The sequence below is a fragment of the Ooceraea biroi genome, chromosome 11 (assembly GCF_003672135.1).
Source record: "Ooceraea biroi isolate clonal line C1 chromosome 11, Obir_v5.4, whole genome shotgun sequence".
NCBI classification, from domain to species: domain Eukaryota; kingdom Metazoa; phylum Arthropoda; class Insecta; order Hymenoptera; family Formicidae; genus Ooceraea; species Ooceraea biroi.
The window spans coordinates 8,362,040-8,385,372 of NC_039516.1; the positions used below are offsets into that span (position 1 = coordinate 8,362,040).

Here is a 23,333-nt window from a genome sequence, read left to right on the forward strand (position 1 = left end):
GCCGCAAGATCCAAATTTGTCGATGGGAAGAAGCACCTCATCATGATTGCCTCCATAATACGATTTGTAAAACCGCGAGTACATATCATACAGGATGGCGTATCTCTTCTTGCCAAAATCGAGGTTCATATCGTCGTATGGATAAAATTCCGAGTTTAGGTAAAGTTTCACATTAGTTAATTTGCAATCGTCGAATCGAGTTATCGATCTCGTTAAGTTAATCTTTCGACCAGTCTGCAACGCAAAGATGACGTATCGCGGCTTCTCGAGTTGCGTTGTTGCCTTGACGGTCCACGAATGCTTAGTCGTGCTCTACAGCAGAGGAAATTCTTGCAGATCCCACGAGCGGAAACTTATGTTTAGAAATCTTCCACTCTCCAGAGTTCGTAGCATAGCCAGCTTGTTGATCTCGTTCAATGCGACGTGGGGCATATGCCACTGTACTTTGAGTAATTCAATCTCAGGCTGGATCTCGGCATCTCCTTTTAGACAATTGTTGTCGTTGCGCGAGCGTATGAGAATCAATTCATGACGTGCATTAATCACTACACGTCTGTAGTCTTCACAAAATCCCAGCAGCATGCTAAGCGGTATGCAAAAATTGAAGTGGCCCTCTTCGCCGTTTGAAAAATGCACGATATCCCATCCAGCATTCTTTAACATCCTATTCCTTGATGTCGTCAGAGATACATAGTTTTTCAGAGTGGAGGTTATTCCGACGTTTCTGCTGCGATCAATGTCCACACCGTTGAGTTCGTAGCGAATCTTATCGAACATGAACGCTACGCAATTGTTCTCCAATACCACATGCTTATTCGCTGCGAGTTCCTTTATCGTTAATTTACCCTCGACGTAGAGAAAACTCTCGCATGGTAACGTATACAAATGTTGATGTTGTATAGGTATTCATATCTCATCGCTGTATCCAAACGTTGTGTTGGCATACGGATTGTACGTGTGAGTCTCGATTTTGACGATGCGATCGTCGAAGACGGGCTCACCACCAATATTTAGTATATCAGTTATGTTATATGTCGTACGATGAATCCCAAGGATCGTAAGAATGCAACTTTCGATGCGGTGAGCTTCCTTCTTTTATCAGGTTGTTGAGTTGTATTATCACTCGATACCGTAACAGTAGTTGACTTCCTCGGAAAAATATTACCTCTCGCAAAATTGTCGTTTAACACGAACATCACCAACGCTCCCACGTTCTGTTACTCTTGCCGCCACCGCACGTGTAATCTAATGGTAATCTCCTCGCCGCGAAAATCGAGTAGTCGTCCCTCTTGATCTACAACGCGTATTATTAGCTCCGTAACATTCCTGACGACGATCGGAAGGTAAATGATCTGCGCAGGCGTTTCTGATATTTTATATCCCGGTGCCACCCTCGGCGAGAATTCATGTATCGTGTACACGCGTCTGCCATTGCTGTATGCACCGGCAGTCACGCTGCATTCCACACGAATAATGTTTACATTCATTATTTTTATTGGCACATCCGATTCGTGCCATTTTCCCGGTTGTAAGATACGATTCGCAGAGAATCCTAGCAGCGATCCTATGTTGTTAGGTTTGCTGAAATTCACTCTGTATGTGCACTTGATTTCACTCTTCATCGTGCTGTGATTAGCGTGCAGTACTATCGAATAATCCTCATCGTTGTCGTCCTCTCGTTTCGTCAGATGCGTGATGCTGTGCCGTGCACCGTCGACGGGACGTTTCACACGTTGCGAGTGTATGAGCGTATTAGATATTGGTTTATGATGTTCAATTCATATGATTCATCGGGAATCGTAATCTCCGTATCATCATACCATAGTAGAATTTATTATTCGATAAATTCACATTCGGTATCGTGTGATACGTTTCGAAGACAACCAGACCGAATTCGTAATCACCATTACTCAAATCTACGGCTGGAAAGTAATTTGCCGCGAGGATGCTACTCTTGCCTGTCAATGTAAACGTTAACGATATGTTTCACAAAATGTAGAGAGAATACTGAGCCATTGCACTGGATCGTCAAGCCTTAAATTCATCGACTGTCTGGAGAAACTGCAGACTCAATTGCCCGCAAATTCTCTGATTATACTTCTGATAGGATGTGCGGTTGTACTCGATCTTCACTGCATTGCCGCCAAGATATTGGACTTGGGCGGTTGAAGATTACCGAAACTGTCGAAATATAGGACGCGATCGCCTCTTTTTGCATACGCTACCCAATGAGTACCGGGGCCATCCGCATCATTCAAATTCACGATACCGCTCTCGTTTCGACGTACTCTTTGCATCGGTAAAGAATTGCGCATGAAAACACCGCGAAAGAAAGGCACACGCATATGCCTCGCCAGTTGCTCTAACTGTACATTAGTAGTCGCACCCGATGGTAATTCTGGCGTCTCTTTAACGTTTTTTTTTCTTCGTCGAGATCCCCTGTCTATGCTTGTACGGACCGAGATAAAGTCCACGTCCTTCCATAGCCGTATTATGACGCTTGATCTCTTCCATGGCCCTATTATGACGCTTCATCTCTTCTAGCTGACGTTGGATGGCCCTGCTATCGTTCACCGTCTTGGCGATTCCCGCCGCTCCGCCGGCCAACGATCCGATTGCTCCCAACAACGGCAACAGCGGTAGCATGCCACCGCGTTTAGCCGCCGGAAGTACGCGTCTCTTCTTCGTCTTCGTTTTCGTCTTCATCTTCGCTTTCATTTTCGTACTCATACCGAGTTTCGTCTTTGCCTTCATTGCAGCCCACACCGCTGTAGCAGCCGCTCTTTCACCCAGAGTCGAATCTCTCGCGGTGATGCGTTTGCGAGCCTTCGCGATGAGTATACGATCCGTCTCGTGTCTCTTCTCGAGGTCGTCTCTGTATTTCCCATACGCTATATCGTGTTCGCGGCACGCCGCGTCTAGTGGATTAATGCCTCGATCGCCTCTGGCCAATCGTTTCGCGAGTCGAGTTCCCGGACCGCAAAACTGGTAACCGGGTATATGCAATTCAACGGGAAGCACGTTTATCGCGCGGTTCAACAATGCGCCACCGCGGCGAGTGCAGCCTTTTATCGCACTTTTCAACAAGGCGCTTCCTCCACAGCAGCCTTCTACGCTGTTTTCGTCGTCTTGCATACGGTGCAGTTTCGGATCAACGGCGCGGGACCGTCAATGTGCGTTTCCTGAGACGGCAGATTATAATGTTGCAGATAGTGGCGATAACTCTGAACTTCCGAATCAGTTTTTATATGCTCTGGAAGCTTCTCCCACATGTGATTCAGATGATTGTCACACACTTGCAACAGATCTGCCTTTTGACACTAGTTGTAGCTGTTCTGCGGATAACCGATAGATATCGCGAACGTCCAACAGTATGAGATACATAGTTGTAACTGAAAGATTTCAGGGATCCGCTCGCCTATATATACGTGTTGAGGATTGCGTTGTTGTCACAGTGCGTGGACGAAATGCGGTTCGTAAGACAACCGTGTACGATTCGCATAACGAATCTCGACGATAGAGTAAGCGCCGATGCGATGGAAGCGCGCAAGTAGTATGGAAAATTGTTACCACACTCTATACGCAGCATCATTTGCGGACCGTCGAATTGTGGTAAAACCAACGTTCTGATAAGTTTACTGGAAAGTCCGCACGGTGCACGTTTCGAGAACGTGTATGTGTATTCGAAATCGTTGCAACAGCCAAAATATCAATATTTGGAGAATCTGCTGGCGCCGTTAGAGGAAATTGGTTATTTCGCATTTTCCAACAACAGCGATGTCGTTCCACCGAACGAGGCGTTGCCGAACTCGATTTTTGTCTTCGATGATGTGGCGTGCGACAAGCAAGATACGATTAGAGAATATTTCTCGATGGGTCGGCACTCGCGCGTCGACTGTTTCTATCTCTGTCAGACGTATGTGAGAATACCGAAGCATCTTATACGCGACAACGCCAACTTGCTCATCCTCTTTAAACAGGACGACATGAACTTAAAACATGTGTACAACGATCATGTAAATACGGACATGACGTATGACGATTTCTGCGCGCTGTGCCGTGCTTGTTGGCAACGCAAGTATGGATTCGTGGTTATCGACAAGGATAGTCCGCTTGAAAACGGACGTTATCGAAAGGGATTTAACGAATACGCTGTACCGTAAAGTGGTTAATCGTTGATGAAACGTGGCCGGTGACAGTGATCCACAACCATGGAGATCGAAGAGAGCGAGGAGGAGATTCACGACCGTGAGAAAATAGCGAAGCAGATTGCGAAAACGAGCGAGGCGATCCGCAGAAAGTATCGTGTCCTAAAGACCAGTAGAATGGAGGAGGATGTAGCACTGGAGAAGTACTTCAGGCCCGTCGTTGAGCCTCTGAAGAAGCTGGTTGAAAACACTGCTGACTCGTTTGTGAGAGTGAAAGATGAGCCGACGAATTTCACGAGAGCCGAAAGCTACACGCATCCAACGAGGCGAGATGGCAACGATGACGACAGTGAGATACCCCGGAAGAGAAAACACTCCTCGTTGGATAAAAAGCATCCAACGAGGCGAGATGGCGACGATGACGACAGTGAGATACTCTGGAAGAGAAAATGCTCATCGTTGGATAAAAAGCATCTCTCACCGCTTCAAGCATACCGCAAACAATCGAATAATGTAATGCGGGACAATGCGGGGGAGCAGAGGGAGAATGTTGCGATATAAGCCGCGGCACCTGCTCAACGCAAAGAGATCGCGCGCGGACCGTTGGGTCAACAGTATATCGACGAATTCAGGACTGATTATGATCGCGTAATGGATAAAGCGTGTGGTGTGTATCTTGGCAATGAGGGAATGATGCTCGGTTGCAAACGGATCGAAACGACAATATACTCATCGATGGTATACAGTATACCGGCATACCAGGTTTATACGAGTTGATATTCATGAAGGAGCCCGATAAGACTACGTACACCGAGACGACATGCAAACGTACAAGGAAATACTGTTGGCTACGAACGCGTACAAAGTCAATTACAAAGCGGAAAATCGCGTAAGAGGTAGCAAGGGGCGCAAGTATAAAGACATAATAGCGCCCCTGATATATGATGGAAAAAAGAAAACTGGAGAGGTCTCCCGCGCGCGATGGCGTTGATTGGTGATGTGATCGAGTATGTGCACTGGAACGATCCGAACGAGTTGGTGGACCATCTACGTCTGCTCGAGAGTTCGCGCTTCGCAGGTAACAACTCTCACGACAATGAAATTCTATCCATCATCGAAGAACTTCGCGAGGTTGGACATATTATAAATTAAACGTATCATCGGGCACGTGAGTCAATCGAGCGGTGTTACTTGTAACGCGAAGATGACGATTAACGAATCTGAAACGTTATTGCAGACGAGTGATAACATTGCTATGAAATCTAATATGAAGAAGAACATCGATACTTTAAGAGTTAAACATGAAGAACTCGAGAAGAAAATCATCGATATGCAAAAAAAATCGTCATTTTAAATTTGTATCATGACAATCTTGACGGGAAAATAGACAGAAGAGTCGCTGAATTTAATGAAAAAATAGATAAGTTGGGTAAAAGATTCCCCAATGTTTACAGTGCGACTAAAAACTATGTGGGAAACGTCATCCACGATACACGGTAAGACTGCAATGCGGATTTGCGAAACGTTATCGCCCGTTTGGATGCATATCAAAAAGAATCTGACGATAGAACACGTGAGCAGGAAAAGATTAATGCAGCTCAAAAAGAATTTAACGATACAACGCATGAGCAGAGAAAGGACACTACAGGAAATATAATTACGTTGGAGAAGAGCGTTAACTCGACATGGGATGCTATAATGGAGCTCCGATCGAAGCATCCGAAAAATTAAATATAAACGCAACAGTGCATTGGAAAACAGCGTCATTACGAGTTGATTGGTCGATAGCTCTTCACGCCCTACGATATGGCATCGGTGAAATCTGCTGTCAAAAGTTTCGAAAAGCGTCGACTCGTCGAAGAACTGCATGTACCAGCGAGAAGAAATTTCCCACAAAGACGTGTCATTGTGCGTGGATTTGACGATCTGTGGCAGACTTCGTTGAGATGCGTCCGTATTCTCATGTCAACAGAGGGTACTATTACATACTTACTGTAATCGACGTGCTGAGCAAGTACGCCTGGGCTGTGCCACTCAAGAGCAAAGGTAGTGTCGAGGTAGCTGCTACGATCGCCGGGATAATTAAGCAGGACGGAAGATGCCCGCGGAATTTGCAAACCGACCAGGGAAAGGAATTTTACAATGAAAATGTACAAAGACTCATGCGGAAGCACAACATTAACCATTATTCCACGTATTCGGCCTTGAAAGCTTCGGTCGTGGAGCGATTCAACCGCACACTGATAAACGATATGTGGAAGATGTTCACGCTCAATGGAAATTATCGATGGACCGATGCATTACCGGAGCTTGTCTCGGATTACAACGCGCGCAAACATCGAACGATCGGCAAGCGGCCCGTCGACGTGACACCCGCTATCTCCAAGAGACTGCCTATACAGCACAGAAGCTTGCAACAACATTGCAGTAATATTGGAAACATTGCAACAACGTTTGCAATATTACTGCAATGTTGTTGGAAGCTTCTGTGTTGTATGGGTGGTTAGCATGGTGTACAGCAACATAAAGATCGTAGCTCCTGGGAAATTCAAAGTAGGCGATCCGGTGCGCGTAAATTCAAAACGCTCTTCGAGAAGGGCTACACACCCAACTGGACCACCGAAGTATTCCGGATCGTCGAAGTGCAGCAGACTAATCCAGTGACCTACCTGCTCAAAGACTATCGCGGAAAACCTGTCGCCGGAGGATTCTACGAACATGAACTGCATCACGTTGCTGATCCCGACGTCTACCTCGTGGAGAAGGTGTTACGCAAGAGAGGTGACGAGGTCTACGTGAAATAGCTGGGATTCGATGGATCGCACAATTCATGGATACACAGAGACAATGTCATTTAATACATTTATTTCTTTCATCACACAAACACACACGCACACACACACACACACACACACACGTGAGGATATAAAATACATAGAAGATACAAAATATGTAATAATATAATATAACAATATATGAAATATATGAAAATACAATATATGATACAAGTCTTTATTGATATCCTACATAGTTTATAAAGGTACGCGGTAATGTCCCCACGGTAGCGTGTTCGTAGAATCGGGTACGACGTAGCGCTTATCGTCGTACGGACTCAGAGCGATTTTCGTCTCGCGAACGGTGTACACTTTATGCAGCTTTGACTGTATGCGGGATTGATCTCGAGTCATTTCTATGTGGTCTTCCAAACACTGTATGTAATCGTCGAACGTTATCGTTCGCGCGATTACATTGGTCTTGACTCCTTTCGCTTTCTTCATAACTTTTTTCCCGTCTACTTTCAAAGCGTACATCTTCGCTTTGAGCCCCACGAATTCGGTCATTATCATGCCGTTGTTCTCATCTTTCATTAAACCTGGTACCTTTTTGTTCGCGAGCGGAATGCTGTATACGTTATTAGACGCGTAATCACTCGTATCGAATCGCGCAATATTATGTTTCAAGGTCTCGTACACGTCCTCGCACTCGATATGGTAAATCAAACTATCGGTATTCGTGTACAAGACCTTGCATTTGTCACGGTATGACGGTAACATGTACTCGTGGTGAAACTCGTACAAACAGACCTTGGATATGTCGAGGATGCACATACCCACGTAGATTGGTTTGTTGAACTTCACCTCGAGCTTACGCATTTCGATCGCGATCAGGTTTTCCGAAAAGATGCTGCGACTATGAAAATTCGGTTTCGCGATCATTGCCTCCGCGCCGTATTTTCCATTCCATTTCGTTAACAGTTTTACATCCACGTGATTGCGCACATTCTTCATGGTTTTACCGAATACCGCGTTGTTCATCAATTTGTATAAATTTTTCTCGAAATCGTTTTTAGCGGCCGCCCTGAATCTCGTATTCAACTCAATGTAATCGCGGAGCCATGGAGATTGCACGAATTCTAATACACGGTGAACTTTTATTATCCTCAGACCATGACGCGTACACTGTTGTAGATTGCGGTAGTGGATGACGTACCGCTTCTTATCGTATAAAGTTGCAAGCAACTTATCCTGCCGTTTGCCCGGCAGCTTATCGCGCGCCGGACAGAACGGTAGGTCAGCGTGCGCGTCATGGAGATGTTGCGGATACTCGAGATCGACTTCGAGTACGTACTCTTTTGATGAATCCGGAGCGATCGCGTTCACGTCGAAATTGGATATATCGTTGACCCATCGAAACTCGGCATAGGGCAGTGGGTGACACATTGCCCAACCGTACAAGTTATTAACATCGTAATACATTAGGTATGACGAAAGTTTCGATGGGTCGTACGACTCCATGTATTTGTTGTTGGCTTGCGCGTGCCTGTGCGAACATTGGCTCAGGCCGCCGCGTATACCGCGCACTAATGTTCGAACTGGGATATTGTCACAGGAGTAGAGGGGATGGCTGGTCACGTAACAGACAACGTCCATCCGTCCGTGAGCGTCGGGCAGTGCCGCTCAATTCTGAATACGGCGTAATCAGCTGATTCACCTTTATTTCTATTTATTTTGATATGTATATATATATATATATAATTTTATTCTTAATAAAATTATATTATGTAGAGGAAAGTCCCCGATTATGAGACACCATATCGATTTTGCTGAATGTAAGGAAATCTATAGACAGAATTTAAAAATTTAATACGTTATCTTAAAGAGAATTTAATAAGCTTTAGGTTGGTGAAATGAAAAATTTAATTTTAATATTATTTTTTCTGAAAATTAAAAAAATTTGAAAAAGAGCTTTACGCAGGATCGAGAAAGTGTGCTCCTAATATAAGATACCTCGAGAAATCGGTGTTAAAAGTGCAAAATACATTAGCATTGCAATTAAAAAACTTTATTAGATAGTTTTATAAAAATATTGCTGCCACAGCCTTCGCCAAATCTTCACGATTCCACTGTCGACGCATCCTCGTTTCTCTAACCTCCATAGTCAGATTCTATAAAAATTAAATACACAAAAATTCGTAATATAAATTCGTATTAACTTTTCTTTAACCTTAAGTAGTATTTTCTTTCTTTTTATTACATTACATAATCTTCATATTCGAGTAATAATTATCTCATATTAAGAGTACACTGAATATCTCATTATACGAGCCACATGCCTGGCGGTTCTGCGATCATGAAATCTAACCTCTACAATTAAGCAATTCAACAAATTGCGTATTTTCCTGTTACTACGATTCTACTCTATCGTTGCATACTGAATATATTGCCAACCATTTCTTTATTATATAATAAACAAGGTTTAAAGACTAACCTCAAGTTACTTTGACATGTTCACAATTTCACAAACCTTTTCTTGCAAAGGCTAAACGCAATAACGAACAATGAATTTTTCACTAAATACATTTTACACCAAGAGTAATAAGTTCATGGTGGAACTAACAGATAGTGCTCACTAGTTTAGCAGAAACCCCAGTATCTCATATTAGGAGCATATCTCATAATAGGGGATTCTCCTCTATAATAAGAATAAAATGATATATATAATAATATTGCAATATACATATAATAAAAATATATGTTATATATAATAAAATAATTAATTTCATTTCAATTAATTTATTGAAATTTTATTTAAATTACTACAGTTAATTTAAATGTGTGTGTGCGTGCGTGTGTGTGCCCGCACACATACATACATTTAATTTTTAACTGTATTAATTTAAATGAAAGTTAAGTTACCTAAGTTTTATATATAAATATGCCCGGATTGCAGTGGTCATGTCTTCTTCTAAATAGCTTATAAAATTCTTATAAATTTGTACAGCATCTTGATTTTTACTGTATTTTGTATCGTGATTTTCAATAATGACTCATAAATCTTGTTAGTTTAAAATATTGAAATAAACACATTTACAGTTTTGCAGACTAAGAAAGTGATTATAAATATCTCTTTTCATTACTTAAGTACAGATTATAGGTAGGACAACATGTTTTAATGTGACCCGGGCACGCCAAATACTTCAATATCGTCATGTGATAAGAGAGTATGCATGGAAAACATTTGGATAAAATAATCAAACTGAATTGCTTCGAGGGACTTGGCTAGTTAACTATTGATTTCATATTTAGTTTTGTTTTTTATAAATAGCATTTTAAACTTTTTGTTGCATACAATACAAGGTGAGATTTGTTATGTACTTGGCGTACTTTTTTCACCTTTATAAGGTTTTTTTAATGGGATCTCATTGCTTTTTGCAAAAATTTTTTTTTATATTTTTTCTGCAAAAAATATATATATGCATTATTAGCATTTCGAGGCCAACTGCACTTTTGTACTTTCGAATCATTTATTAATTGCCATTCGGTACCTTTAGCACGTACTATGTTTGTATAATGTCCATCAATTGTACGTTCACCTTGATGAAAAATTCCACTAATAATTGTATATATATTTGCACCAATACAGATCTTTTCTGTAGGTACACCTTTAATTTTTAAATCTGTTATTTTTATAATTTTTGTATCACTAATTTTAAATAACATTAACTGTAAGATGATAATATTTCCTGTCATTATTATGTATAAATACCCATTGGAGTTGGCGCAATTTGTTCATATCATTAGTTTTGTAGAGTCCTTTTTTGAAAGAACTTCAGGCGCATATACTTGGCGCTTTTTTTGTACCTTTTTTTAAAAAGGTAATTTTGTTATGATTTCACACATTTTGTAGTGTGAAGTATGTTATTCTTTTTTATAATATATGAGGAGATGAAAGCCATAGTCCTGTCAGTCAAGGTTTTTAAAAGTATTAATTTATATGTTTATAAAATATAAAATTATATTAAGTATATTTATGCACAGAAGTCAATATATGCAAGAACAAAGAGTTTACCCCGTCGTTTTTTATTTCGTTTAGTAAATAAATATAAATATACATTCTGTAAAAAAAGTATCCGGAATTAGTTAATAAAACACAAATTACTTGTTTATTCATCAATATTGATTTTGTCACCTTCAAAATAGGCCCTATCGGATGCAATACATATGTGCCAACGCGTAAGTCCTCAAAACATTTTTCAAACGCTGAAGCTGGTATTGCTTCGAGCTCCTCGTCGTCATCATCGTCGACGTGGCCCTCTCACTCACGCCCTCTCGGTCTCTCATTCACTAGCTCTCTCGCTCTCATTCACTCGCTCTCTTGCCCTCCCGCTCTCTCGCTCTCTCACTCTGTATCGTTATCGACGTGGTGCAACGCCGTCGTCGTCGTCGTCGTCGTCGACGACGTGGTCCTCTCTCTCTCTCTCTCTCTCTCGCCCTCTCGCTCTCTCTCGCCCTCTCGTTCTCTCTCTCTCCCTCTCGTTCTCTCTCTCTCCCTCTCTCTCTCTCCCTCTCACTCATTCGCCCTCTCGCTCTCTCTCGCCCTCTCACTCACTCGCCCTCTCGCTCTCTCACTCACTCACTCACTCGTTCTCTCACAAATATATCTTTTCTCACTCCAACTTCTTGCACTACATCGCGTCGTACACTTGTGGTACACCGACCGGCGGAGATGCTGTCCGTATATCCGTGTGACTTACACATGACGGTCGGGTTAAGTTAGAGTTATCGGGGATAAGTTAGAGTTTTCTAATAAATTCGCGTAAAAGAGTCACGGTGCGGCCTCGCTGCGCGTATACTTGGCGCGAGACACTACCGTGTCTCTTGATAAGATAGTGTGAGATACCCTATATTTTAAAATGAGACCTGTAAGTTATAATATAATTGAGTGATATAGAAGTTAAAAGAGGAAAGCGAAGTAATATAGCTTAGCAAATTTCATTTTCACATTTTAATCATTGGAATAAATAACGTTTAATTTATCGTGTCAAATTTTTCTCGAAACAGAGATACAAGTTTCTCGGGTTGGTCACTTAAAATTGGACACCCTATATATTATAGTCAAAAGTCGACATCCTGTATAATATAATAAGATAGTGTGACATACCCTATATTTTAAAATGAGATCTGTATGTTATAATATAATCGAGTGATAAGAAGGTAAAAGAAGAAAGTGAATTAATATAGCTTAGCAGATTTTATTTTCACATTTTAATCATTGGAATAAATAACGTTTACTTTATCGTGTCAAATTTTTCTCGAAACAGAGATACAAGTTTTTCGGTTTGGTCAATTATAATCGGACACCCTATATAGTATATCAAAAGTCGACCCCCTGTATAATATAATAAGAGAGTGTGAGATACCCTATATTTTAAAATTGAGACCTGTATGTTATAATACACCCTCTGTCCAAAAAGAAACCGAACTTGTGATAAAAAATAAAGTGCAGGCCAATTATAATTGTGCAAATCATTTATTTCAATCAATATACTCTCCCTCAGCTTCGATACAGTGTTTGGCACGGTCAATTAGCTCGTTAAATGAGTTTTTTATATCGGTTTTTGGAATACTGTTGAGGGTCTTGGTTATTGCCGCTTAAACGTTTTCAATGGTATCGTATCGCTTTCCTTTCATCGGCAAATGAAGTCGAGGGAAGAGAAAAAAGTCACAGGATGCTAAATCAGGTGAATATGGCGAGTGATCCAACACATAAACTTGAGATTTGCTCAAAAACTGTCTCACAATGGCCGAACGGTGAGATGGTGCATTATCGTGCAAAAGTGACCAGCTGCCTGCATCACGATATTCATGCCGTACGCGACGAATTCTCGCTATCAGTCGCTTCAAAACTTCGAGATAAAACTCTCCATTGACTGGCCGGACGGAATGAATTCCTTGTGGATAATGCTCTTGGAATCGTAGAAACAAATCAGCATTGTCTTCACTTTTGACTTCTCTAAGCGATTTTTTTCGGATGCCCCTCTTCTGGTGGTCTCCACTCAGCACTCTGGCGCTTTGTTTCAGACTCATACTCAAAACACTACGTTTCTTCACCAGTAACGATCGTTTCAAGAAAGTTTGAGTCCTTAAGAGCGGTTTTAATGAGGTCCTTGCAGTGCTCAATTCGATACATTTTTTGGTTGTCGGTCAACTTGTGGGGAACAAATCGCGAATTCAATTTACGAAGGCCTAAACTCTCGGTCAAAATATTGTGCACAGTTGATTTTGGAATCTCCAATTCATCTTCAATCAATCTCACGGAAGATTTCGAGTTTTCTTTGATGAAATCACGCACTTTTTGGATGTTAACTTCGCTCAGTCCAGTTTTTGGACGGCCTGACTTTTCGTCATCCTCAAGCATCTCCCGGCCACTTTGAAATCGCTTGAATCATTCGTAAACTTGAGTACGGGATAAGCATTCATCACCGTATGCTTTTTGAAGCATTTGATGCGTTTCGGTAAAACTTTTACCAAGTTTAACACAAAAGTCAATTGCAGCTCTTTGTTTGAAACTCATTTTCCGACCGCTCGTCAAAACACACTGTCACTTTTGGCACTATAACTCGGCTTCGAATGACATAAATAATATAAACAATTGACACAACACTAATGAAGGTTACCACTTGCGACAACAAAAAAGGTACAACAGATGGCGCCACTAGTTTCTTCTACTTTCGAAAAGTTTGGTTTCTTTTTGGACAGAGGGTGTATAATTGTTGAGTGATAAGGAAGGTAAAAGAGGAAAGCGAAGTAATATAGCTTAACATATTTTATTTTCACATTTTAATTATCGGAATAAATAACGTTTACTTTATCGTGTCAAATTTTTCTCGAAACAGAGATACAAGTTTTTCGGGTTGATCAATTAATATCGAACACCTTATATATTATAATCAAAAGTCGACACCCTGTATAATAAAAATACGATAGAGTGAGATACCCTTATAGTAAAAATATTAAAATAAGACCTGTATTGTATAAGGATATACCAACAGCATCTCCGCCGGTCGGTATAAACGGAGCTGCTGTCATCTCGACGAAAAAGAACGAACTGTACAAACGACGACGACGACGACGTTTCTTAAATGAAATTTTCCAATTTCAGACTTTGCATCGCCATATCTCCGCTCGTAGGGCACGTACAAGAAAAATAAAAACACTTTTATTATATAATTCGACCCCAAGCTGTCCATTGAGCCTACTTAGAAGTTGATCCGTTCAGCGGTTATTGAGATCTAATAATCTGAGTGTCTGCGAAAGCGTCGCTTCGCGTAAAAGAGTCACGGTGCGATCTCGCTGCGCGTATACTTGGCGCGAGATACTACCGTGTCTCTTGATAACTGTTACGTCCCGACAAGTCTCCTTTTTCTTCCGGATTCCTTTTTTTTATTTAACCGTCATATGCCGATGCCACTGCCTTCAGACAAACTTTCTCTTTTATGATCCATCCCAAAATTCCTTTCCTAACAACCTCCCAAAGGACCAAGGTTGCACGCTTAGTCATCTTCCCCGACATAGCGCCTAACTTACACTTACTTAGACTTACACACGAGATATATTTTTATAGCATTTTAATTATAAGTAAATATTAAGCAGGTCGCGCGTCCTGGAGGCGAAGCGTGACCATATCTCTTGAATTGTTTTCTCATATATCGATATAGTCACTCTCCAAGGCTCGGTTTAAAACGATATGTCTATTGCATAATGTTAACGCACAGATTAACGATACCAATATTTGTATTCCCGTTGTTTAAAAACAAGATAAAACCATATATAAAATACCATAAGTATATATACGTATAAGAATCGTTAGAACTTTCGCGAAGATTCTGTAGGCCAAAAGCGGGGATTTGAGCGGGATCCTCCCTCTCTGTCTATGCCTGTTGCAGCCGTTTTCGAGATCTCCCATTGGCTAAAGGAAAATTCTGTTGCTCACGATTTTGGTATAAAAGGAACCAGCCAAGGTTCCTGGCTCTCTTCTCTTCCTGGTTTTCGACCGGCTCTCTTCACTCATATCGCGGTTAGAAAGAAGTACAGCAACAAGATCTCCAAAACGGCGTCAACGCGATCACAACTCAAGGTTCATATTTACTTCTCCCTCACTCTAAATTCATTCAACATTGTCGATTAATCAACTCGAATAAATCCAATATCTTAGTAATTAACTATCCAATTAGTAATTGAATCTCCGACTCTCACATTCCTTTTCCGACCATTTAAATTATCCTTAAATCGCAAAACGCACACGACTTGAGTTCCTGGGGTAAATTGCTTAAATGCATTGACTCCAAAAACTAAAATATTACCGTTACATCCTATAACAATAACCAACAGTGTTTAATATTGAGGTGGGAAAGTAATAGTGTAATAATCCTCAAACTGTCGAGCCGATTAAAGCAAAGACCTTTTCTGAATCTTCCACTCTTGGCTTTGAAATAATAATTCGGAACTACCTACTGTTTGACCTTGAAATTATGTAACCAACAACATGGAGTCTGAAAATTTGTCGATCTTTCCTATTCTACAGTTAAAGTTAATTTCACCATTGAGAATATTCACATGACCTTAGAAATTGATCCCAAGGAAATTGATCCGCGTGGTACAACTTGAGTAATGGGTATTGTAACTTTCAAGCCTTATAACTCGAAAAGTACTTAATGAAAAAATACTTCATTATAGTGTTTTGAAAAGCTCTCGAGGTAAGCTATAAGAAATGCAATGAAAAATTGGAGTTTCCACTAAAAAAATTCGAAGTGACCTTGCCCTGACCTTGACAACGCCACCCAAAGTCAAACCAATAGTACCGTCTTATGTCCCCTTCGAAGTCACAAAACTTTTGTTTGAAACATTTTTCGATTTAACGCAGTGTTTCTAAAATATTTTAGGGGAAACTTTAAAATGGGACACCTTGTATATGTGATCAGAAATTATACAAGAGAAAGAAAACATATATGGACATGTTTAATACATAATTTTATATGTTTCTTTATAATTTTGTACAGTTTTATTATATATAAAAACTGTTTTACCGGGAACTATTTACATAATTGTAGCAAGGTGAATAAAACTGTTTTGCCCACTTTTATGTAAGATAATTTAAAGATATAAGAAAATTTAAAGTATTTTCTTTAAATTATACATTTTTTATGTTTAAGTATAGTTACATATATTTAACTTACCGTTAAAAAACATTTACCTTTTCGAACAATGATGCGAAAATGATGCGAAGCAAACACTTGTTGGTTTTATAGATAAAGTGTTCCTATAGAATTCCTATAAATTCCTATAGAAAATGTGACATGTAAAAGTTACGTCAACTACGAAAAAAGTGTAGTAATGAATATTTTATTATTTTTAAGTATTATTAAGTATAGGAATAAATACTTCAAATTTCATTACAGTATTTACGTATATGTCTTACAATACAAAATTGAAAACAACAGTTTTCTTTATAAATCACAAATTTACTTTATTCAACCGATCTTTATTCACAAATACATAATAGGAGATTATTATTAAAAAGACATATGTAAAAAAGGAAATAATTATAAGTTTCTTATGAAGATAAATCTGGTGCTGCGGTAAACTATCTAATGTCAACTTAGAAAATAATTTGAGGCACGCGCACATAGAGTAACACATCTATAGTAAAACTAGATTATATGTTTCCTATTTTATTCTTCTTTATTATAATAATAATTATTATTATAATTACACATAATTACACAGGTTTAGATTATATACAGGGTGTCCAATTTTAATCTATCACCCCTCGTAACTTTTCAGAGAGCGGTCGTAGAGAAAAATGAATCATACAAAAGTTTCTTGACCTCGAGGGGAACATAAGATGGTGTCATTGGTTTGATCTTGAGTGAACGTGTCAAAGACATGTGAAGGTTAACTTTGTTTTTTTTAATTGAAACCCCAACTTTTTATTGCAGATTCTGATTCTCCATCGAAAAGTAAGTAACTTTTGTTTGAAACATTGTTTTTAAAAACGCCCTTCTTATCCCGAAAAGTCAGGTTCAACCTTTGACGGACCAATGATAATAACTCGCTTTTTATCAGACACTGAAGTTTTCTCTTTAGTATTTTACTGTTTACCGTCAGCATTAGCGTTGCCCATACAAACGTTGTAGGACTTAAAAAGATCTATTCATTACTCTTATCAGTTTAATCATAGGTGGCGTTGCCAAGGTTACGTAAAGGTCGCCTTGAATTTTTTAAATGGAACGCTCCCTTTTTTATTGCATAATTTTGTAGCTTATCTGGAGAGCTTTCCAAAACACTACAATAAAATATTTTCCATTAAATACTTTTGTAATTATGAGGGTTGAAAGTAACAGTACCGCCGGCATTAGCACTACCCGAGGTGTACCGCATGGAGGTTGCACGGTCGGATTTACACCTCTTGGGGGTGTGTGTGTGTGTGTGTGTGTGTGTGTGTGTGTGTGTGTGTGTGTGTGTGTGTGTGTCACAGAGGAGATGAGGACCCCGTGATTCGTCACTCCCGCAGTATTTACCGACTCCAAACCCTCTCCTTCTCTGTGTGTGTGTGTGTGTGTGTGTGTGTGTGTATTTGGGTGGGCGAGTGTGAATGTGTGCGCGTGTGGGTACCTAAAATTGATCAAATATTTTATTGAAGGTGTTCGAAAACACGTCCACCTTCTTGAAGACATAAATGCAATCTTTTATAAAAATTATTACGAACTTTTTCAAGCATAGCTGGTGTTATGCTCCTGAATACATTACGAATACGTTTTTTCATATTTTCAATAGTCGTTGGCTCAGTCTCATACACTTTTTCTTTAATATATCCCCAGAGAAAAAAATCCAATGGCGTCATTCAGGGGATCTTGGCGGCCACTCATGAGCTTGACTACCTAAGCCAATCCATTGGTTTCTGAATACATTATTTAGATAGTTTCTGACATCGCGTGTTCTGTGAGCTGGTGCCCCATCTTGCATAAACCACATGTGGATACGTATCTCAAGAGCAACATCTTCTAAAAGAATTGGCAATTGATTTTGCAAAAAATTCAAATAATTTTGCCCATTAACATTTTCTTGAAAAAAATATGGACCAATAACGTGGTCTCCTATTATACCTGCCCACACATTAATAGACCACTGTCATTGTAATTCTTCACTCCGTTGCCAATATGGATTTCTTTCAGAATAATAGTGGCAGTTATGTCTATTGACGCCTTCATTGTTACTGAATTTAGCTTCATCAGAAAAAAGCATATGACGAAAGAATAATGGATTTCGCCTTATTTGGTTTTCAGCCCAATTACAAAATCTTACGCGACGAATACAATCTTCGGTTTTCACTGCTTGAGTCAAATGAATATGATACGGATGAAATTTAAAAGTTCGCAAAATTAGATTCGCAGTTGACTTTGGTACACCATGCTGATGTTGAATTTTTCTCGTTGAAGTATGCGGATCCATCACAGTAGCAGCAATAGTGACCAGCGTTTTTACTTCGTCTAAACCAGTCTTTTGACGTTTTCTTTTTAAATGACCTCTTTCCACTCTGTCAACTAATTGTTTTATTGTCACTCGCGTTGGATGTCGTCTATCAGGAAATCTTTCAGCATATAATCTTTCCGTAGCCTTTTAATTGTTCCTCGTCTCACTTACGACACGAATCATATCAACGATTTCCTGTGGCGGATAGTCTGCCATATTTCAGAATTGCTAAAAAGAACTCCCTAAGCACTGAGAAAAATGCTATGGCATCAAAATGAATCAATGTGATCTGTTTTGTACAGTCAGTTCCACAAGAACGTATAAGACAGAACTTTGTAAAAACTAAGCGCAGCGTCTGTTTCTCTAATGATCTCCAAAAGCTTAAAGCATGCTCTTTGGCGCAGTATGCATTTTATCGGTATGCTGAGTATTAATTTTGTTTAAACAGACCTTTTTCGAGATGAGTGCGAAATATCTTAAACGATATGAAGCAGGTAGTCAAGCTCATGAGTGGCCGCCAAGATCCCCTGAATGACGCCATTGGATTTTTTTCTCTGGGGATATATTAAAGAAAAAGTGTATGAGACTGAGCCAACGACTATTGAAAATATGAAAAAACGTATTCGTAATGTATTCAGGAGCATAACACCAGCTATGCTTGAAAAAGTTCGTAATAATTTTTATAAAAGATTGCATTTATGTCTTCAAGAAGGTGGACGTGTTTTCGAACACCTTCAATAAAATATTTGATCAATTTTAGGTACCCACACGCGCACACATTCACACTCGCCCACCCAAATACACACACACACACACACACACACACACACACACAGAGAAGGAGAGGGTTTGGAGTCGGTAAATACTGCGGGAGTGACGAATCACGGGGTCCTCATCTCCTCTGTGACACACACACACACACACACACACACACACACACACACACACACACACACACACCCCCCAAGAGGTGTAAATCCGACCGTGCAACCTCCATGCGGTACACCTCGGGTAGTGCTAATGCCGGCGGTACTGTTACTTTCAACCCTCATAATTACAAAAGTATTTAATGGAAAATATTTTATTGTAGTGTTTTGGAAAGCTCTCCAGATAAGCTACAAAATTATGCAATAAAAAAGGGAGCGTTCCATTTAAAAAATTCAAGGCGACCTTTACGTAACCTTGGCAACGCCACCTATGATTAAACTGATAAGAGTAATGAATAGATCTTTTTAAGTCCTACAACGTTTGTATGGGCAACGCTAATGCTGACGGTAAACAGTAAAATACTAAAGAGAAAACTTCAGTGTCTGATAAAAAGCGAGTTATTATCATTGGTCCGTCAAAGGTTGAACCTGACTTTTCGGGATAAGAAGGGCGTTTTTAAAAACAATGTTTCAAACAAAAGTTACTTACTTTTCGATGGAGAATCAGAATCTGCAATAAAAAGTTGGGGTTTCAATTAAAAAAAACAAAGTTAACCTTCACATGTCTTTGACACGTTCACTCAAGATCAAACCAATGACACCATCTTATGTTCCCCTCGAGGTCAAGAAACTTTTGTATGATTCATTTTTCTCTACGACCGCTCTCTGAAAAGTTACGAGAGGTGATAGATTAAAATTGGACACCCTGTATATATATAGATATATATATATACAGGGTGGCCCATTTTAATTTATACAGTCGATTTTTTAAAAAACTAAAAGAGATACGAAAAAATGTTTCAGACAGACATGTCACGATTTCGAGGGGGACATAAGATGATACCATTGGTTTGACCTTGAATAGTCGTTTGAAAGTCACGCGAAGATCACCTTCAATTTCTTAAATTGAAACCCCAACTTTTTATTGCAGATTCTTATTCTCCATCGAAAAGTAAGTAACTTTTGTCTGAAACATTTTTCCGAAAAATGTCATCTTATGTCCTTAAAATGTCCTCAAAACTCATCTTGAAGATCATTATAAGGACATAAGATGACATTTTTCGGAAAAATGTTTCAGACAAAAGTTACTTACTTTTCGATGGAGAATAAGAATCTGCAATAAAAAGTTGGGGTTTCAATTTAAGAAATTGAAGGTGATTTTCGCGTGACCTTCAAACGACTATTCAAGGTCAAACCAATGGTATCATCTTATGTCCCCCTTGAAATCGTGACATGTCTGTCTGAAACATTTTTTCGTATCTCTTTTAGTTTTTTAAAAAATCGACTGTATAAATTAAAATGGGCCACCCTGTATATATAATTGCGATTATATATATATATGCCAATTTTTATACATATTATTTGTGATTTTTGTTCACTGCATACAATGATGATGCTATGTACAAAGCGTATATAGTTTTACTTTTTATCTTGTGTCTTGCTCGGGGCGACGCAAAGAGTATATAACCGCAGAAAAACATTTGAACTTCATGTGTAAATTACATGTTTTATATTGATACGGAAGAATACGGATAACCTGTCCTGCGATGTCACGTAAGTATTATTAACATATTAAATATCAATAATATATATTATTATATGACATAATATTATACATTGAATATTATGGTATTATTATTATTATTAGTAGTAATAATATTGTTACGCTTATTCTCATTTTCAGACGAAGTAGAGTTAGCAAGGTTAACGGAAAATCTGTCAATCGAAATTCCGCAAGGGTGGCCCCAAACTCTGCTGCGGGTGCTGCAGCAGTAGCAACAGCAGCAGTAGAGCATAATGGCAATGCTGCAGCTACAACTACAGCCGCTGCTGCAACAACAGCCGCAACTGCAACAACAGCCGCAGCTGCAACCACAGCAGCAAGAAGGAGAGCAGCAACCGCAGTCGCGACGTATATATAATTATCTTCTGGCTTCCTATTTGTTTCTATTATATGTATAATATAAATATAATATATAATTATAATAATAAATATAATATAAAGATAATATAAATATAAATAATATAATATAATACATTAATATAATAATTACATTAATATAATATAATAAATATATTAATATAATAAATAATATAAATAAATAAATGTAATATAAATAAAATATTTGTAATATAAATATAATAATTTTCTATTATCTTTCTAATTGTATTTTATTCAATTATTTTACAGAACATAGAAGAGTATGTATGTGTTTATTCCTTGCTTTCCTATCGAGATTGCACCGACTTCTATTTCACAGGGTACATCGCGGACCCTGCTCCGCTCATAATTTTCTTCCTACTTACTATCCGCACCGAGAGAGAGAGAGAAAAACATAACCTCTCACACACGCACTCACACCTATTTCACCCACTCATACCATCTCTGCATTCCTTCTGGACCTCCGTTTCCGCTGCACTTCCCTCATTCATCCCTCTGTCTCCATTCATCCTCTTTCCCCCTCCTTCCCTCCCTCATCCATATTCTTTATCCTCCCATTTCCCTTCTTCTATTCTCATCCAAGTCGTTCATCCATCCCTCCCCCCTCCCATCCTCCGCCAATATTCTTCCTACTTTCTCCTGTATCCCTTCATCTCTCTCTGGCTCCTCTCTACCTCTCTCCAGGATATGCTCCCACGTCTCTATTTCTCCCCCACAACTTCTACATTTTCTATCCTCCTCCCTTTCCCAATACCTTCCTCTCCTCATCTCATTTCCCAGTCTGTACCTTGCTACCCTATTCCTTTTTTCCTCCTTCCATCTCCTTTTCAGATATTTAGGTACTCCCTCCACCCTCACCATCTTATACCACTCATTATACTTCGCCTTCCTTATCTTTTCTCCATTCTCCCTTTCCTGCTTCTCCTTCTCTCTTTCCTCTATCCTTTCCCATTCCTCCTCTCTCCTCTCCTTACTACGTCCCTCCCAACCCCCCCTCCTTCCCCCACCCTCTATAAAACTTTTCCTTTCCTTCTCCCAACTCGATATATCTTTGACCTCTCTTCCCCTTGCTTCTATCTCTTTTAAACATTCCCTTGCCCACTCACTTCCCCTCCCTTCCCTCAATCTCTCTTCAAATTTCCACGCTCTTCTTGCACACCTCATCCTCAATTTCTCCCTTTTCACTTCCTCCCTTACCATATATCCCGGCGTAATCCAATCCACCCCCAATATCCATTTTATATATCTCTCCTGCATTGCCTCTACTTTTCTTCTCTCCCCCCATCCCCACACCTCTACTCCGTATCCTATCACCGTCCACACTAGTGTATCAAATTACCATTCCTTTCTCTTATAGTCATTTCCGAAATACCTCTTTCCTATTCCCTATACATTTCTCATAACTCCTCTTGCCTTCCTTATTCTATCCTCTATCTGCCTTTCCTGCCTTCCATTTCTTCTAAACACATAACCTAGGTATTTTATTTCCTCTACCTCTTCCACTTCTCCCTCCCCCCATTTCCATGTTCTCCTTTTCGCTCTTCTTTTCCCAAATCTCACTATTTTCGTTTTTTCCCTATTCATCTCCAACCTTTTCTCCCTTATATACTCCCTAAATTCCTTAATTATCAAACTCATTCCCCCTTCCTCCTTCGCCATCAACACTAAGTCATCTGTATATTGCAGCGAATATAGTTTCTTTCCTCTTATCTCTATTCCACCCTTCCCCCTCTTCCTCAATCTCTCTTCCAGATCCGCCAAATACAATATAAAAAGCTTCGTACTCAACGGACATTCCTGCCTCGCCCCCTATCCACCCAGAATCTTTCTCCCATCGCCCCTCCCACCTTTACCCTTACCATCGTTTCTCTGTACATTTTCTTTATCCTCTCCCTCAATCCCTCACTTACCCCTCTTCTATTTAACGTCTCCCATAAAACCTCCCTATTCACACTATCGAATGCCGCCTTTATGTCCACAAAACATCCTATCATTTTCCCACCTT

At 39.7% G+C, this 23,333-nt stretch overlaps 2 protein-coding genes across 2 annotated transcripts in view; one reads left to right on the forward strand and one right to left on the reverse strand.

The window, feature by feature from the left end:
• The window catches only part of LOC105285968 (laccase-3), a 312,136-nt gene that overhangs the window by 163,401 nt on the left and 125,402 nt on the right, over positions 1 to 23,333 (forward strand). The gene's annotated exons all lie outside the window — the stretch shown is intronic.
• LOC113562912 (protein GVQW3-like) lies at positions 13,003 to 13,361 on the reverse strand. Its single transcript, XM_026973663.1, has one exon. It carries the CDS (start codon positions 13,344 to 13,346, stop codon positions 13,026 to 13,028), a length of 321 nt encoding a protein of 106 aa, XP_026829464.1. The 5' UTR covers positions 13,347 to 13,361; the 3' UTR covers positions 13,003 to 13,025.

Coding starts and splice junctions, on each gene's coding strand:
- LOC113562912 (XM_026973663.1), bottom strand. CDS start 13,346: ATGCTTGAGGATGACGAAAAGTCAGGCCGTCCAAAAACTGGACTGAGC.